This window comes from Zosterops lateralis (assembly GCF_965231275.1).
Source record: "Zosterops lateralis genome assembly, chromosome: 2".
In the NCBI taxonomy this organism is placed as follows: Eukaryota; Metazoa; Chordata; class Aves; order Passeriformes; family Zosteropidae; genus Zosterops; species Zosterops lateralis.
The window spans coordinates 32,631,520-32,651,458 of NC_139763.1; the positions used below are offsets into that span (position 1 = coordinate 32,631,520).

General features: G+C 39.4%; 1 protein-coding gene across 1 annotated transcript in view; it reads right to left on the reverse strand.

The window, feature by feature from the left end:
* ATP10A (ATPase phospholipid transporting 10A (putative)) overlaps positions 1–19,939 on the reverse strand; it is a 117,582-nt gene that overhangs the window by 49,197 nt on the left and 48,446 nt on the right. Inside the window, exons 2-3 of the mRNA XM_083854852.1 lie at positions 17,664–17,868; positions 196–281 (exon numbers count right to left, since the gene is read on the reverse strand). Of these exons, the coding sequence (XP_083710978.1) occupies positions 196–281; positions 17,664–17,868 (291 nt within the window). The remainder of the gene's footprint in view (positions 1–195; positions 282–17,663; positions 17,869–19,939) is intronic.

Below are 19,939 nucleotides of genomic sequence, written 5' to 3' on the forward strand. Positions count from 1 at the left end.
CCTAAGGAATGGAAACTTGAAGTTGCTATCTCACCTTGAAGTGAGGATCCTCTGAAAGAGCCTCAAATATGCAGCCCTATTCAGATATGATGATGATTCAACTTACAGAAGACAGCCCAAAGCTAAAAAGCCTTTATTTTATTCCATATTAGAGAAAAAGAGTGTACACTGAAGAATACTATATGAAATACTCACATGTAACCTCGAAACCTACTTAAGTCATTGTTTGGCTTCTCACATTCAATCACACTGGTGAACTTCAAGGGGTCAAATTCGGAGTCCTGGAATAATAAGAGTGTTCATTATTTAGAGCAAAGACTTGAAAATTATATCCAAAATCACTTTATTTTCTAGTTTTTGTAATGTAATAAAGTCCAGGATTTTTCCAAAGGCAATGAAAGCAAATATGCAGACCACTGGCACTGAAAAGCAAAGGGAGCTGGGAAAAAATTCCAAAGATGCCTCCCAAAATCTCCCTTACAAGGATGGCTTCTGTTCTGCAACTGGAAGATGCCAAATGAATTTGTTCTGCAGTGGAAAAATGAAATTTACCTGGAAAATCTCAAACTCTTAAATATTACCATTATCCTTCATGTTCAGTGAAGCCAGTGAAAATTTAGGACAATATAAGTCAATACACTGACAATTATCAAAAAGCTAATATGAGCCTTTGAAATTTTAGCAAGACTTCTTAATTGCTTTATGCCAACAGAGATAAATTAATCTACTACAATAAATTACACACATATAGCAGAATAACTTTTTCTTAATTATCACTTAAAAACCTTCTTGATTGTCTAGCTCATTACTCTGAAATTGGTATTGTTGCTGACTATTTATCTATAGTTAGCACCTTGTTGTGTTTGAGGAAAAACATCATATCACAGCAGAATTACTTTATTTTGTTAAATAAAAATCAAGGTTCTTCTTTCTTTTCTAGATCAAACTACACCCTGAAAGCAGACATATTTGATCCTGGTGCTGCAGAGAAGATTGTTTATCTCCATCAATGAGGACTACTTTTATAAAGCTGCTTTGCATAACATTTGAATAAAATAACTAATTGTGAATTATCATGTTATTAAGATTTCAACAGTGACAGCACTTCATATGTTATGTTTTATAATGGTTTTGCTGAGTTGCTGGAGACCCCAACCACCACTTTTAAGAGTAAACTTGTGAGAATGGTTGATCAGTAAGCACAGGACAGACAACCTTATTGCCAGTTCCTCTGAAACACACAGGTGTTTCTGTGATTTTTTGATGTGGACTCTACTCTGATGAAAGAAACTAGATTTTGAGTAAGAGATAAAAGAAACTGGAGGATACGTCAGTATCAAAACCAACACCCTCCATTTTTCTACTACTTACAGCTGGAAGAAAGACAGACATAAGTATATAGGTGACAATTCAAACCACCCACGCTTGAGACTTTTGAAAACCTTTTCTGTATTTTCAAGAAACACGAGATGATAAAGAGAACTGTGAAAATAGGCTGTCACTTAGAGACAGCTACAGCCCACTGGAGGAAAGAAAAACTTTGACATGCAGAATTCAGCTTGTAAACAAGAGGGAAAAATGGGGTAAAAACAAAGGACAGCTCTGAGTAGAAACCGCTTTGCTGAGAATCAGACTCCCCAAATTACATCAAGGTTGGCAGTCAAGAACCTGAGCCTCAGCAAGAAATAACACCTGCTCTGCTGTCCCAGAAGATGATATTTTCCTTCCATATTCCAGTATGCTCCTTGGCAGAAGAAAAAAAGGTAAAGGAAAAATAATCTACAAACATTCACTACTGTAGCTCAAAGTGCATTTATAAATTGGATGGAATGGGAAGCATTTCTCCTGATCATAATATATATAATACATAAGATTTAGCACAAATTTTCATTCAGTGGTCTTAAAAAAGAAAAGAAATAAATCCTAACATCTTCCATGAATGTCTGTGAGGGAATCCTACAGACACCTAATAATAAAACCCAGTGTAATCAAATGCAGGTTTTGTATGGCTGCTGAACTCAGCATAGAGAGTGTGGTTGGATATATTATCTTTTAGAGCAGTTGGACAGCTGAATTCCCTTTCTGCAAAGAAGACTTGCCACCAAGGTTTGTATTTCACAAATAAAGATTAAACAAAGGTACTTAAATTTAGAGAATTCTAAAGTCTTCATAAAAAAAGAAAGATCTTGTCAAGATCAGAGAGGACTAAATGTACCCGACCTCCCCATCAGTACTATGCAATACTGTCTTTCTCCCTCCTTTGTTGATTTATTTTCATTTATGACTCAGTTTTGGAACTAAAAGTCCTTTATCATTAAATCTGTCTGTATATTTGTGTTCTGTTGCAATTAACTTGAAATATGTGATTATGGTCTTTACTCAGATAATATCTGGGAGTGAAAATCCAATTAGAATAGTAGTTTACGTAAGGAAAAAAAGCTGATGAATTCTGATTTATGGCAAAAGCTCTTTGGTTTATTAATAAATCAAACTGCCCCCTCTCTTCCCTATGAAATGGAAGGGCAGATATACACTGTACATTACAGCTGATGACACTGTTTTGATATGAAAATACCTTTTGGTAAATGAAAGAACAAATATGTTAAACACAGCCTCTGTGCGATGACTTTCAGTAGTTACAAAGAAGCAAAAATTTAATGTAGGATTTCACATGATCAAAGTTTTGCTCTTTTTAATGCTCATACACTTTGGCAGCAATTGAAACACAAACTGTGATGATGTTTGATGTTCTCATGTATTAGCAGCTAAGAGAAGCTGCAGTTAGACAGAAATTAAAGCTGAAAGTGTTGCTTTTACAGTGCACAGATTTACCTCTTTTTTTCTTGGTAAAAGTCCATGGAAAAAAACAATTCTCCACCACTACCTTTATTATTTTTTTTTTACACTGAATTTCTGCATCACTGTTAAGACACAAGAAACAAGATTGAAATATGGTCAAACATCGAACTAGCCCAGACCTTTGTGCAGCAGTTACCTGTGCACTTACAGAACTGCTGGGCATTAAAGCTGTCCCAGTACCAAAAGAGATGAAAAGCTTCACGCCTAGACAGACTGCAATCTGAGATGAGACTTTCCAGTGCCTCATCTCCCTGAAATCTTGAATTCTGTGGTGTTCTCAGCATCCCACTGTGCACACCAACAAGGCTTGGTCATACACAAAAAGCAGCTGGGCTCATTTTTTTAATTTTCTGAAGGTGTGTATCATTTTTTATCTGGTACCTCAACAGGTGTCCCAAACTCATGCCTTGTGCACCACTGATCAGAACAACTGACTCTGGCTGATAAAAACTGGGGAGAGATTTCACTGATTGCACGTAAGTTCCCCAGAGTATTTTACAAAACTGTTGGGTAGCAAAGACCAGGGCTAAATCCTGTTCATGTCAGTCATATTATTTATGTTGAACAACCAGTTCCACTTTTGCTACAATATACATTTTACTTGCCATGACTATTTCTAAGGATAAGCCCCCATAAAATAAAGTAAAGCAAAACAAAACTTACTGCTTTCACTCAAGGCAGATGTCTTGCTACTAGATAGTGCTTAACCTGGTGCCCAGATCCTTGCTCTAATAATTTACTATGCTTCAGAAGATTATTAAACTATGTTTGAGATACACTGGAGGAGTAAAATCCACTTCCTGCTCAACTCTTTTGCCATATCACGTCATATCAAAATAAAATAAAATTTAAAAAAAAAAAAAAAAAAACAGGAAAAGAAAAAGAAAAGAAAGAAAAAGAGAAAAAGAAAAGTACTTTGATTCAATGAGAAACTGACTTTCATTAAATCTCTGAATCTCTGACATCCCTTTTTGATTTTGCCAAGATAGCTTCTTAGGAAGTCAGAATACCTTCATAGGTATTTCTGAAAGTTTGAAACTTGTCAAGAGGACACATGGTGATACTTACTTTGGGTATTTTATATACTCAGGGATTCCATGGAATGTATTTAATTTCTTCAGGACTCCTCTTGCTAGGAAAATGTTTAACATTCTCTTCAGAAATCCTATTTCTTCCACTTTCTTAAAACCTCGGGAAATTCATTCTCAGTCCAAATGCAGCAACGGAACAGCTTGTTTTCCTTACATAAGGAGACCTAGTCAAACTGCCAAAACCTGCTAAATATTGACTACTTTAAAGTTGAATTTCAAATTAAAGTTAAATTGCAGATGCAAAGGTTTTGTGACTAGCCTTTTCACAATGCAGTAGCTATTAAATCTGACAAAAGGTTCCATTTAAAACAATATTTTAGGTCTGCAATAATTGGGCTGTGTCTTATACCCTAAAAAGACAAAGTGTTGAGAGGAAGAAAATTACAATGCATTTAGAGAGTGGGAAACCACCAGGTAGACAGATGAAGACAGTATAAAGATTTGTCACAAAAAAAGCAGACTGAATTTAGCTGTCTCCAACATGACTTTGTAGCTTCAGCTGTAAGATGATTCTGAATCTCCACAGTGAAATGCCAACCTTTTCAGTTCTGCTGGCAACCTCACGAAACTGTCATAGCTCAAGAAGCAAAGCATGCCAGATGAGTCAGTTTGACAATTACACAATGTTCAAACAACATATTTCCCTTCATTAAATGCCTGTTGTATGGGTGATTTAATAGCCTGCTAGTGGTATTAATAATGCATAGTTATTAAAATGTTTTCCTTTATTCATCTGCCCTACTTTACTGCTGCAGAAACCTGACTTTGATGTTCAGTCCTTCCTTCCAATAGGACAGCAATGGGCACCCAGGATGCCCTTGGGTGACAAGTGACAGTTACCCGCTTATCACACTGTGTTTACTGGCTATGCTGTGGATCTTATCCAGACTTCTCCCTGCAATGCAGGCCTGATGAGGGCTCTGGGATTTGTTTTGGCGTGTATGTCTGGAGGAAGAAAAAAAAGGAGGAATGCAGTCATGGGGACAACTCAAAGAAAATATTTAATAGACAAAAATCTGCCTCACCCAGAAAAATAGCTTTTCCAGTTTAAAAGCTTTTAAGTACACTAAGAACTCATCCTGTTAATGCATTGGTCCATCCTGTTACTGCTTTATATAGCAATATCCTGCCTTTACCATACAAAATTAATCTGACCTTTTATTAATGTGCAACTGGAATTACATACTAAGGTTACATATCCAAAGCATATGAACTGTTTATATACTCAAAGAGTGAAATGTTTTCATGTCTAAACTGCTTTAGTCTCTATGACACAATTTATCTGTGCCACTAATTCACAAGAAAAGGAAGAAACAGTTGGATTTATGCTGTTTAGGAACTAAGACGATCCAGCTGTACACCAGAATTTAACTATTCTGTTTTTCACAGTTAAAACTACTGTAATTGGACTTTTTCCAGTATTGTTTGTTTAAATGTAACATATGTTCAGTATTCAGAAACACTAGAACAATTGAGTAAGTCAAATACATTTTAGGGGGCTGATGTTCCTCTGGTTGACCGAAGTTTTCCTCTTTGTAGAAAATAACATGAGGGAACAGGCTGCAAGAAAGGAAATGTATTGCTTGCAAGGCCTAGGAAGATCTCAATAATTCTGTAACAGCCAGCTGAAGAAACTGTTGGTAATCAATCAAGGAACAAAAGTACCAAAAAATATGTCAACAACACTGAAAATACACACATTCAAGTTTTAATGTCCCTCGAAAAGATGGACTTAGCAATGCACTGAAAATTATGATGGTGTGAATAAATTCATTTATGGACTATAGTAGTGCTGGAGAGTGGTAAGGGAACAGTGCATGTCAAGCCTCAAATACAGACCGAGATCTGGACAATTAAGAAAGTGGCATCTGTCTGTTCCAAAAGCCAGTCACTGAAATAAAGGAATGGGTGCACAGTCTGTAAGAGCAAACATAAGTATTAGCTCAGCACTTCAACTAAACCACAAACCAAGCCTCTCAAGGACTCCCAAAACTCTGTGTACAACCCACACTGCTCCGGCAGAGGCTTTTCGCTTCATGCTCACAGACAGATGTAACTCTCCCAACTCTTCAATGCTTTCTCCTTTGTGAAAAAAAACTTCTAGCAGTCTTTCTACTCCATTTCTTAAGTGCTGGAAGAAAACTGTCTGTCATTTTAAAACAGCAGCACAACAGCCCAGGTCCTGCTCCAGCTCTAGTCCAGACTGCTGGACAGTCTGATTTCTTGTGGGACGAAGGTCTGCCAGAAGACATGGCTACGGAAGGACTAAGATCCTTCACCCAGAAGAGAGAAATGCCAAGCACGGCTCTTACATCATTCCACAAATAAAACCCAAAACGTTGGGGTCCAGACAGGAAAGAGTGTGGTTGGTAATGCAGGGGTTTTCTTGTGAATAGTAAAACCTAACAGTAGCAGCTGTAGCGTCAGGATGCAGTTAAATGCACCAAGGCATGATAACCCTACCTCAGCCTGAAGAGGGGAATCTGGATAAAAGCAGCTTTACCTTACAAAGTATCATGCTTAAGAAACTTGTGGATGTGGAGGAAACCTGTAACACAGCAATTGCCTAAGGAACTGAGAGACTGCAGCCCCTGGCAACTGCAGGGGAGCACAGAGGGAAACAAGCAATCCTAATGAAAAGACACCTTTTATTCCAAATACTACAGGGCAGCATTTATATCAGCACCATCACAGTTTTGCCAGCCTTTCCACAAGCATTTCCAGTGTGAGAAGGTGTTACAATCAAGTAAAAACTCCCCAAGCTGGACATTGCCATGCTGTCTTCACATGGATTCATATGAATATGATTGGATTCATATTTTTATCAACTTCTATCATCACATGCCTGCCCTACTGCAAACATGACATTCAGAGTGAACCTTCTCAGCTCAATCCCAGCAGTTTGTGTTCTTGCCTCTTAGCTCTGTGGAGAGGGTGGAGGTGCAGCTGTGCAGATTAACAGTCAGCCTGAGGCCAGCCGGCTGTGGTTGGCATGCACAGAACAGTGGGGAAGTTGGGATGGCTGCAGAACACTTTGGTTAGCAGCTTCCCCTCTGGTCTATTTTCATCTGCTATCTCTTCTACTGAACAAGCTCCTTTGCAATCAACATATTAAAGCCACCACTAGTAAAATGAAGGACAGCTTCTTAAGGAATTCAAGGTTTTATTTTTCAGACACCAGCTGATTGCACGAATCTTATGAAAGGAAACTCACAATGGCCTTGCCAGTTCCAAAACTGGCAAATGAGCTGAGGGGAATGAAAATGTATTGTTATGGCGGAGACTGAGGTTTACTTCCCTTTTTAGCTCTCTGGACAGCCTCCTACTCTAGGCAAGCACAATGGCTACAAAGTTCCCGCACAGTCTTGTCTTCAGCAGTCTGTATGCTTTGTTCAGATAACTGTGTAAATCAAACACACATAAATATGTATATGTATTATGAGTATGACCTGTTGAATTACATCACAGCAGCAAAACAGAGTCTATTACTCTTGTGCAGGCCTTCCTCACCACCTGTCTTATTCTCTGTGTAGAAGTCAGCTACTGGGACTTCCGATTTGATATGGTCTTCTGTTTGATTTGGCCTGTTAGATGGGTAAGAAATTGGCTGGATGGCCACGTCCAAAGAGTTATAGTCAATGGTTTGGTGTCCAGATGGAAACCAGCAATGAATGATGACCCTCAAGAGCTTGTATTGGGGACCAGTAGTATCCACCAGTGACAGACAGTGGGATTGAATGCACTCTCAGAAGTTTGCAGATGACACCAAGCTGTGTGGTGTGCTTGACATGCTGCAGGGAAAGGATGCCATCCAGGGAGACCTTAACAGGATTGAGAGGTGGGTCTATGCAAACCTCAGTTGAATAAGGTCATGTGCATGTGGGTTGGGGAAATGACCAATATCAATACAGACCTGGGGATGAATGGATTGACAGCAGCCCTGGGGAGTAGTGCTGGAGATACCAATGGATGAAAAATTGGACATGAGCTGGAATTGTGTGCTGGCAACCCAGAAAGCCAGCTGTATCCTGGGTTGCATCAAGTAAGTGTGGCCAGCAAGTTGAGGGAAGTGATTCTTCCCCTCTACTCCACTCTCATGAGACCCCACCTGGAGTGCTGTGTCTGGCTCTGGTGTAAGTAAGACATGTAACCAGTAAGAGTGGTTTCAGAGGAGAGCCACAAAAAGGATCCAAGGGCTGGAACACTTCTCCTATGAAGAAAGGTTGAGAGAGTTGTGGTTGAGCCTGGAGAAGGCTCCAGGGAGACCTCATTGTGACCTTTCAATATATTAAAGCAGCTTATAAGAAAGACCAAGAGAGACATTTAGCAAGGCTTGCAGTGATAGGACAAGGGGCAACATTCTTAAACTGAGAGTAGATTTAGATTAGACAAAAATATACATTTTTCACTAAATAGATGGTAAGATACTGGAACAGGTTGTCTAGAGAAGCTGTGTTCAGATTCAAGTTAAACGGGGATTTGAGAACACTGATCTAATGAAAGATGTCCCTGCCTTTGGCAGGAGTGTTGGATTAAATGGTCTTTAAAGGTTCCCTTAGAACCCAAATTACTCCAAAATAATATGATTCTTATGCATATATTCATTATTATAAGCATTCAAAAAATGAGATGTTGAAGGGCAACCAATGAGAACAAATGTCACACAAAAGACCAACAGGGAGAATATCAATTGATGAAATAGTTTGTTTCATTTTTCTTCCATGTCATTATCAGTTATCTAACCTTAAGATCAAAACTTCCTATGAAGTACCAGGAGACAGTCTATTGCTTTTTGTTTCTTAGTAGCTGACATGACCCATCTCCATGCAGCTAGTAGCAGGACGAAGTCATTTTTACCCCACTCCTATTACACTGCAGCAGCTTCTAAGTCAGATCCCCATGATCTCAGCCAGACAGGCCACATTGCTATACAGGTATATGAGGCCATTTGGGGTATAGTTTTTAATCTGGTATTAAATCAAGTCATACCAAAAATATTGTAAGTAGAGAAGTTTGGAAAAGTTAATTAGAGGAAGGAAAAATGCTTGAGACAACTTATATGCACTTTTGAACCATGTTTCATGTTAATCAAATTCTTTTTCTCTTGGAAGCCAAAAGGTTGCGTTCCCTGCTTTGATGTAAACCATTCTATTTTTTGTGCCCTTAAGAAAGCTGAATTAGGGTATTAGCACTGCTGTCTATAAATCTCCATGCACTAGTGATGTTTTTAATTCAAAACTGAATAGAAGTGTAAGCATTACAGTACTGTGTGGAGAACGGTATCTTGTCCAGTCACGTACCTGCAGGAACACCACAGCTCTCTTTCTTGAATATACACATATAATAGAAAGTATCTGACCATCACAGAGTCATAGCAGAGCTTGAAAGTATGAACCAAGTATAATCAATGAACAGAAATGTTCATGATTTCATTGAAATAGGAGTTTTGAGACATCCAGCCAGCCACTTTCCATGAAAGTAACATTTCAATGCAAATTTCTAATGACCACCATGGCTTATCACCATTAAACTGTGTAAAAGACTTGGAGGGTAGCAGCAGGTGGAGAAAAGACAACTGAGATGAGAGTTCACACCCTTGATGCTGAAATAAATACAGGAGTTCCTCATACTGTCCATCTGCCTTTTCTTGCAGAAAAGCAGACCCCTTCTCCACTTCAGTACTTTCAAAGGAAAGTGAGACCATACCAATGTAATTGGGGTTATATGTGGCTCAATATTGTGAACTCTTCTGCTCTGGAAAAGAAGGTCTTTCCATCCTTTCCTAACCACTGATGCTGCCATCTGGGGTTATGGTTTCAGAGACCAGTGTATTATGACATGTTTCCAGCTCGAAAATCCTAGCCTTAAAATCCTGAGTTCTCAGTGCTGTGTTATAAAAACTCATTTCCAAGAACATATATTCTAGGTATTTCCTGTTCTCAGGCCAATGAATGACTAAGGAATAAACAGTTCTAGAAATAAACATTTGTTCAGTAAAATTGAATTAGGCTATATCAGAAAAGTCAAGACAGAAAAGAAAAAAAAAAAAAAGAAAAAAAAAAAAAAAAAAGGAAAATCTCTCCTTAACTTACTTTAAATGTAAATGTCTACTTTTCTATAAAAGGAAAGCAGAATAGCATTTTAGTTTCTCTATGGACCTGAAATGCTTTTTTGTTTTCTAATACTTTTCCAGAGAAACAGCAAAATGGAGAAATCCTGGGTTGTTGATACAGAGAATGAAATTTCCTGCCTCTACAGAGCTTTGAAATAGCACAAGCACTGACATAATACATTTCCTTACACAGATTTACCACTGTTCCACCAGTGCTGGAAGGATTACCTTAGGGATGAGAGGTCCTTCACAGCCATGACACTCAAACTTAGATTCATTAATTTAGCCCCTTTAACCTACATTTAAAAACAAAACCAAATAAGTAATGCCAATGGCAAAAGTCAACTACTCAGCAGCCTTGAGATTCTCAGAATCTTCCTCTACTCTCCCCGGTATTGCTTACATTACTATATCCAAAATTTTCTCTTACAGTTATTCAAATTCTTTGTCTCTCTAATGAAGCTCTCTCAAAATGCAAACTTGTGGCCTGGACACCTGCGCAATGGAAACTAGAAGGAGCTGATAAAGCCATGCCCAGAGATGACCAAGGAGGAAGTGAACCATCATTCTTGAGTTTTTTTATTTCCCCATGCCTCCCAGTGTGACACTGCTGACTAAGTGCCATGGTTAGGTGTGGAGTGAAGAATTGTTCTCAGCCTTCCTTTAGCACATTTAGCTCAGAGTTTGCCACAGCACCGACTTGGGTCATTCTCTGCACCAGGTCGTTCTGCACACATCTGTTATAAGTTTCTCTATTAGAGAGACAACAGTTGCTTCCTCTTTAACTAGACATGTCCAGAGTTTCCACATGAGTCATCTCTGAAGAAGACACTACCCAAAAAAGATACAACAATATAGGGATAGAGATTTTCATAACAATTCACCCCTATCAAAGAAACCTACTGAATGGTTCAAGGCATTACCTCAGACAAAAGTCCTTCTCAGGGTGTGACATGCTTGCATTTTGCACTGACAAATGCAAGTCTTTTTACAAGACTTTTTTCTCTAAAATCTTAAGCTAAACTGTAAAACTAAAACACAAAAGGTTTTAATTTAATGCTCTGGTAGTGCTTAGCAAAAAACATTGTTTACTTTTGCTTGTTCGGCTTGTTTTTTTAAACTTTCTTTTTCCCTTGGGAAAATTAATCTTGGCAACACCTGTGGGATAGAGCACTAATCTGATGCTTTAACATGTGCATATCTGGAATTTTCAAGCCAATTTTTATCACCTTCTGAACCTTCTCAAAATACTGCAAAAAAGAAATGCACGAGGGATAGCCCCCAAAATGTGCTAGAGAGGCAGTTGCTGTTACTGTGGCCTGATTCTACCTTATTAAAACACTCACAGTCAAGACAGCATTGAGTCAAACAACAGTGAGTATGCTGATTAACTCCCATTTACTTGATTATAATAGTGTACTATTCCCACTAATTGCAGGTGGATGATTGCCTGAAGATACTAGTAAGACAAGAAGCAACAGGGAGAAAGAATAAAGCTATACCTCTCTTGTCTTGTTTTAGAGAATCCATTCAGACTCTTTGAGATAAGAAGCTCATATCAGCAGGTAAGTTGAAAACTAGTCTGCCTAGAAGTTGAGCTGGCTTAACTTCAACTGTTCTCTCAAACTGGGCTGGTTTAGACAATGGAGATTGCTGCACAAAAAAATCTTAGCTCAGTTTAGGCTCAATTAACATTTGAAAACAGTTGTGTTTTGTTTTTTTTTTTTAATTTTTGTTTGAGCAAGTAAAAACTGCATGCAAAAGCAACATTTACACTGATACCAAGGCTGCCCTGTGAGTTGTTTACAGGCAATCAGCATGAGTTGCCCTTGCCAAAATACCTCATACACAGAGCAGCCTGCAGCCACCAAGTCAGGCTTACAGTGCAGCACTTCTAGAAAACCATCTTCTCTTCTGGAAAAACTTCTGCCTGGGACTCACAGGGAAAGAAAGAAATGGTATAAATGGCTTAATTCTTGGAACAGGGAGCTGTGGGACTGTTTCTCTAAGTCCAGTATTTCCATGTACCCAATGTGTTTCCAACACATTGCAGGACCAGGAAGGGCTGGAATGAAAGCTGGATCTGTCAATTTAGCCCAACTTCCAGGCTGGGACTGATGAAAAAATATGCCTGCACTAAGCATAGGCTCTGCATTTATACATATTCCAGAAGTGTTCACAAACTGACTTGTGAGGAAATCAGATTCATCCGTTATTTTGATGCTAGTCTGCATGCAAATGAACCTCCCAAACAGGCAGACACCAAATTCAGATATGCTTTCCAGATGAAGTAAATAAGCAGTCACAAAGTAATTAGCAAGGCTTATCTAAACCAGTTTAATCGTGCTAGCAATAAGTTTGTTTTGAATGAAGTTCTACTCTTAGGAGAAATTGAGAAGGAAAAAAATGCATCTTCTACCTCCACCAGCCCCCACAGGGATACATGCACCTTCTGACAGGGGATGGCAGCTGCTACATTTAGCTTAGCTTTCAGCTGAACTGAAGCTTTCCACATAAACACGCAGGACAGGGGCAGTGGTTAATAAACCATAAGCTGCTCCAGAATCCACAGTAAGTCTTTGTGGATTTTGTTAAAAGGCATACTGAGTAAAAACAGAGAAGCATGTAAATGTAAATGTTTTTCATGAGTCTAGATTCATACTATCAAAATATCCTAAATCAAGTTTATGAAATCTGAAAGGGAGTTTTGAGCTCTTGCAGCCTGAGCTGTATCTGCTTATCCACTCTCTGAAGAGCGACTGACATGACGTCTCAGATGGATGGAAAACATTCCATAAGCAACTGCAGAGGGTGTGGTGGCACGGCAGCTTGCAGAGTAGCACAGAAAACACATTGATTCCTCCTGCCTACTGTGGCTCCTGTTAGATCCAGTGCACCAGAAATGGCTACTGTGACTTGGCAGCAGTGAGGGTGGGTTGGAAATAAGAAGGAAATGGAAATGCAGAATACCTACAAGGAGTTGGTTTGTTTGGTTTTATTTCAAGAGATGTTTACTGGTCACAGCTAACACTGTTAGACCACAAACAACAGGGTTTAGCACAGTGCTTTCTCCTAGCTGCACTTGCCAGTGAGTCATGCTGTACACATGAACCTGATCTGTATTTCAGGGTGAACAGTCCACTATCCTGTTTGTTTTAAAGACATAGCATGCAGAAATAAGTTTCTGGCTATTTTAAACATTTCTAACACATCCTGCTGCTGTAGTAGCAGAATAACAAGAACACAGTATTTAAAGTCTCAGAGGAAAAAATGTCAAGGCCTTTGTAAAATCTCCAGTTTTCTTTTTTTCTTTTTTTAATCTACTCACTGAGTGATTTTCATTTTTCTTGACTATTTTGAGTCTACAACAACAAGGTATAATTCAAACTGGTGTCTTCAGACATGGAAGCCAGAGGAATATATCAGTGACTCTTTTCACAGCTTGGGCATCGATAAGGTGTAGAGCCATATACACAAAAATACAGGTTTATGTCTGACAGATTGCATTCGTTAACAAACATGCAAAGCTAACAAGCAGTATGTTCCCAGTCTACTATAAATTACTCAGACAATTCAAAGCAGTACTAAAATAAGTAGTATTTATGGTCACTTGCACTATAAAGGAAAACAGTTTCCTGGAATTCATAAGTGGGGAGATGCAATCCAAGCCCACAATTGCTGATCCTGGACCTTCTGAGCATATGTTCAGAGTAAAATAACGCCTGCAAAGCCTTGGAGACAAGGATATAGAAAAGCTTCTATAATTTCTTATTGCTTCTTCAAGAGTCAGGCTAAAATGGTACCAGAATGCTACTCTTCTGAACAGAGGTTTGAGAGAGGGAGACTGTAAGGCCTTCTCCTCCCTGAGACTATGGACCTTATATGCTGTTACAGCTGAGAAAAACAACACAAAGATCCTTCAGAGGATGCTGGAGGAATAGTGGCCTTTCCAGAGGACAGCTGTACCCAATGTAACAGTGCTGGCCTTGCTGGCCTCTGGAGAAAACGTAATGGCAGCAAGAGGACTGCCCAGTACACATGCCACTTCAGTGACTCCAGACTGACAACCAGGCTCTCTCTGAGAGCTCGGCACAGACCTGCAGGGCTGGAAATTGTGTGGGTGTGCACAGGGCAGGAGCAGAATCAAGAAAGCAAAGCAGTAGCTTAAAACAACAGATCCTGTTGCCACCCCCACTCCATTCCCATGCCCAGATGAGTGACAGGTATAGAAATAGCTATCCTTCATTGACCTGCTTCACAGGCATGTGCTCCAAAGTTATCAGCCAGCTCATACATGAAGCATAGACAAGCCAACCTTTGTAAAAGTTTCTTTTAAAAACTTGAGATACTGATACAGAGACATTATTCAAAGACAGCTATTAACAGCAGATACTTTGAAAAGAACCTTCCAAAAAATCTGGTTTTTGTCCCATGATAAGCCACATGACAAGGCACATCATTCTGTAAGGGAGGTGGGGAAAGTGTTTAGCAGTGTGGGAAAGAGAGGGTCAGGATTACATCATTTGTTTGTTTGTTTTCCTGCTTGAACAACAGGTCTGCAGAATGACACAGAACCAAACAGCTATAAACATAACTGAGAGTTGTTCTTCTGAGTAGTCTTAGTATAAAAATGTAAGAGCATTCTCTGCCAATGCATGAACAGGCTGGGATGCCTCTTGTAAGAGACTTGGGAATAAGCTTCTCTGATGCTTGGCAAAAGGAGGGTTAGCACTAGGTGCAAGAAAATTTTGGTCATCCGAAGTATTTTATGAGATCTAACAATAGGTTTCTCTCCAGTTATGACAACTTAAGACAAATCCAGATCAGAACTGAACTTCAGTCCAACAGACAGGCATCTCCTTCTTATTCCATGCTACTTGGCTGTGGTCCTACTATTCATCCAACACTTTCCAAGCACCTTCCTCTATTCCACTGCTGAGTGTCCCTCAGCAAGGCAATACCTTCAAGAATCAGTAAGAGCCTATCTGTACTAGTATGGAGTGTGATAGCTAATGCTGCTGCATGAATTAACATTATGCTTAGAGAGGTTTTGGCCAGGATTTTAACGAGGATGGCAAGTATTCTGCTGGATAATGTATGGGGTGCTGTTACAGAGAGGTTCTGTGATGCTGCAGACCTCTTAGTTGCAAGTGTGCACTTTGCCTACAACTTAGTTGACGAAGGAACCCAGGCTCGGATATTTCCCGCTTTCTCAGCTATTTTAAGAGAGGGGAGGTAATCACATGTGGTTTTCTTACAAGTTCTCTTTCAATACTTGAGTCCTTGAGGATCAGTCCTGTTTTCATTGGAATGAATGAACTTTTTGTCACTGACCTCAGTTTAACCCCTAACAATTTACTATGGACCTCAAAGCAATTGTAGCTTGGCACCTTGTGATCTGAAATTTATTTTAAAAAAATATTTATCCACATTTTTCTGAGCACATTTCTGAGACAGAAGAGTTCCATAATCATCTTATGATACAGAGAAATAAGATATGGAAGAAAGATGGGTTGGAAATCCAGAGTGTGCTAGGTGACTGCAAATATCTGCATGATAACTAATTTCCGCAGTAAAGCAGGGTATGCTGAGCTAGCCATGCCACATACACTATGATGTGCTTAGCACACAGAGCTAGCTAAGCTTCCCAAGGTAGGAACTGTTTTCTCAGCCTTATTCCCACATGAGGCCCCATTCAGTCTTTGACAGTCTTCAACCTGTTTGAGGAGGAAATGGCACTGCCACTCACTTCCACACAGAAGTCTAAAGGTTACAGGTCTCGCGAAACTGTACCAAAACCAGAGTTGAAGTCTTTATCTGTCTGGTTTGGATAAGCAACTTAAACTTCATTGAGTATGCCAAACATAATGTTACTGGGGTACTCCCTCCTGATTTTCCTGCTGTGTTAATGCACCCATGGGATGGCTAGTTGAAGACACAGAAGTGACTCCATGACTGACGGGCTCAGGCACACATCTAGGTGCCAGAGCTCATAGGAGCAGGGCAGTCTGTAGGGTTGGCAGGTGTCCTCTCAGCCTGACAGCTTCCAGGAATGCTGAATCACTACTCTACTGCCAGGGAGCTGAGGATCCCAAGACAGTATAAGGGACTCCTTTGGGCAGCAAGGGTCTTGAAAGCCAGTTTTCGGATAATATGTAGTTGGACAGATCGATTCCTTTCACCATGTTTACCAACACCTAATGATGTGTGTCCAGTGGTCTTGGATCACAAAATTCAACCATCTGCTGTGGATGAGTGGAGGACCTGGTGCCTTCCCTTTGAGACAGAGCTGGAATGCACCCTTAGCTTAGAACTGTACCCACAAATGCAAAACCACACCTGTGTTCAGTTACCTAAATGAAATCTACAGTTTTTGTCCCACCTAATGTACCTTAAGTCACATAAGAAGTCTGTGTTGGCAGAAAACTGTGACACATCATCTGAGCACCTCCCTGAAGCTCTATCCACTGGAAGAGATTTCCTCTCAGCAGGAACAGGATGGGAGGTTTGAGCAGCAATTCAATTAACTTTGAAACAATAGGAGTTTTTGAAACATTTGGCCTGTAGCTGATTGAACTTGTTGCCACAGTAGTAGGTGCTATGTCATGTCTAAATTCTGTGTGAAAATCACTATCATTAAACAAGTCCTTATCTCACATGTTTACCAACTATTTAGAGGAATGGCCTACCTACCATAAACAATTATTTGGAAGGCACACTGACTTTTATCCTGTTGGCTGGATAATAACTTCATTAATGCTGATCTTTCTCAGTACAACCACAGGCTTTTGTAGTTACCTTTGATGAGAGTGGTAAGGGCAATAGCTTCCATTGTTTACAAAATGCCTCAAATTAGAAGTGCTACTAGGAGAACCGATGTAGCTGAGTTCTAAAAATTAATTTTTTTTCCTGACAAATACAGGAAGCTGGAGTTAGCTGGCAAAAGGAATGCGAGAGGAGAGCATACAAATAAGTACTATTTCAATAAGATCGTTAAAGCAAGCAAAACTTCAGGTAATTTCCTCTAATTCTGCTGACAGTAACTGATCTGGATTATGTTTTGTTTTAAAATAGTGCTGTTGAGGAGCGATAAGCACAGTGAGAGAACAGTAAAACAGTTTTTGAACACAGATACCTCCAGAATGAATGCCTGCTGTCCCTTTAAATCTTAAAAGCTTTAATGCTCCAAGTGCTGGAGGGATATTCTGCAACACAGAGTTTGAGGCAGATTACTAATTGAAACTGATCTGCAGGCAGGAAAAGTACATGTTTATATTTAAGTATCTTCTCCTTGGGCAGTTAAAATGTGTTTTCAAGAACCATGCTACAATACAAGCCATTAAAATCCTCCAACATTTTCCAACCACACACAATTGCCCCAAATAATTCCTATTGAGATGCAGGGAAAAATGACAGTAAAATTTCTGATACTATGATGAGGTCAGTTGTTGGCAAGTGCTAGCATTTTAATGACAACCATAACAGTAGTTCATTAGCACTATTAGATCAAGCAGATTTAGCTGGTGTGGAGTGTATTGGTATCCAGCTACTTACTTGAAAGAAACTTTTATCTTAAATGTGAGTTAGGAATGAAGACTTACCAGCTCTAAGAACCTCCTCACCACCTGTCTTTGTTTTAAGTTAGTTTCACCATCCAGGTTGGCTGTTTCTATGTGGCACAGCCCATCAGGATCACTTGAGGAGAGGAGCAATATGTCAGCAGGTATAATTTCATTACAGCGAAGCTGCACGAAGTCTCCGACTTTCACTTCTTTCCAGTATCTGCTTATATATTTCTTCTCATTTCTGAAAATAATAATAAAAAAAGACATATACAAGACTTTTAATGAAAAAAATTGCACACACTGAGATGCTTCTGACAAATTTGGTTTGATTTGCAAAAGGAATACCTGTTACAGGATTGCCTTTGGAAAGTCCTCAGGAACTCTCAGGTTCCTCTGGGAAAAGTCAGTGCAGAGTGTTAAGAGGCCATTTCCCAGTGACTCAGAACCAGGTCTGAGTTACCAAGACCCTCTTTTAAGATCCAGAGGAAAACACGTTGATGCCAGACTTGATGAAGCAGAGTAAACAGGAGCTTCACACATTCTCCTTTTTCTCCCTCTATGCTCTCAGTCCCCAAGAAGGAGAGAGGGCCGATGCCCCATACTGTGTAAAAAGGAGCGACTTTTAGGGAAAGAGAGAAAATGAGAACAGGCCTGGGCGCAGGACACCTGCTTGGAATGGCTCCTGGAATATTCTCCCTCATGTGCTACCTTCTGATGCACCCTCACACAGTTTGCCCTTGTTCTCTTTTTCCAACAGGGACAAACTCTGTGTACTGCTGCACGTCACAGCTGGACAAAGATCCCTAATTGAGGGGAATTTCCACTATTCATCACTAAACCTAGAACTACAAAGACATGTTGTGTGGTAGAATGCAATCCTAACTACTCCTGGGAAAGGCCACTCTAAATTCTTCTAAGTATTTCTGCTCCGTTCCCATTCTAGCCAGAGTGTTGTCATTTACATAGCTGATTCCTGCTTAGTTACCCCGAACCTTTCATTTTGGAGTACAAGCACTAAAACCTCTCTAGTTTTAAAGGTCATGCTAGTTTGCTACATTTTTTAGTTTCTAACTTTTTCTTGAGAGCAAGAGGAAAAAGGAACAGGTGACTGCTTAATTAATTTTAGCTAAAATTTCAGATTTTAGTTTTACAGCAGACATAGACTCATGCACTTGGCATTTGTGGAAAGTGATTTATTCTGTTGTGATTTTGAAAGAAATCAATTTCAAGACAGTCCCAATATTGACTTGTTAAAATACCTCCTGAAAATTGGAAGCTAATATGCTGACATTTTTCTAAGCCATTAGAAGGCCTTCTGCTGTGTGAGGACCAAGACAATTGTCAATGGCACTGTCACTGGAGACTGTCTCCTGGGATAGAACTTTAACTGGCAGAATGGGATTCTGATGAGGGGTTGGAGAGGTGGTGGCAGCTGTTTTATGCTGTTTAAAATATATTATTTAAAAAAACATCACTTTCAGCAGTGATGTGAATAGGTTTGTAACAAAGTGGAAACAAGAAGTTCTGACAATGTTGTTACCTCGGACTTACTGATAGTTATGCCTTCACTGGTGTTAGAAGAATTAGTAACTTAATTGGCTTTTTTTCATGTATTTAGCCAAAATCCTGAACAATAAAAGGTCAGGTATCAGACCAGGTTTTATCCCCCAGAATTTCTTCATTGTCTTTTCATAACATCCAGTTTATAAGGGGAAGAACGAAAATGATGGCTCTGATTTCTATTTTGATTAGTATGAACTAAGTGTAAAATGTGATAATTTAACAAATGCAGGTAATACACCTACTAAGTGCTGAAATTACGCATTTTCTTCATAATCAGGCTGAAACAAACATTTAACTGTCTCTGAATTGCTTTGAAACCCAGTGTGCCATAATACGGTACAAATTACCGCACTACAGATCTGAAAGGTTTGTTAGCCCTGCAATCTGTAACTCCAAATCCCTTTACATGTGTTGTTCTTCATCCTTTCTAATTTAACTTAAATGTGAAACTGCGTGATGTACAAGTGCATGTACAAGGAGCAGCAGTACAAAAGCACCATCAGGATAAAAATAGCAAGTAGTCCCATACTATGCTATAAGCACTACTATTTTTTATTTAATTTCTATTGTTTGAAAAGCATTGCTATTTTAGCATTTCCTCATCCCTCACATGCTTAGCAACTACCACAACTATATACACGGTGGCAGGAAGGGTGGATATCAAGCAACACAAGGCTCTGCTGGAATACATGAAGTTTCTAAGCCTGGGAAAGAGAAGGCTGCAGGGAGACCTTATTGCATCTTTCAAT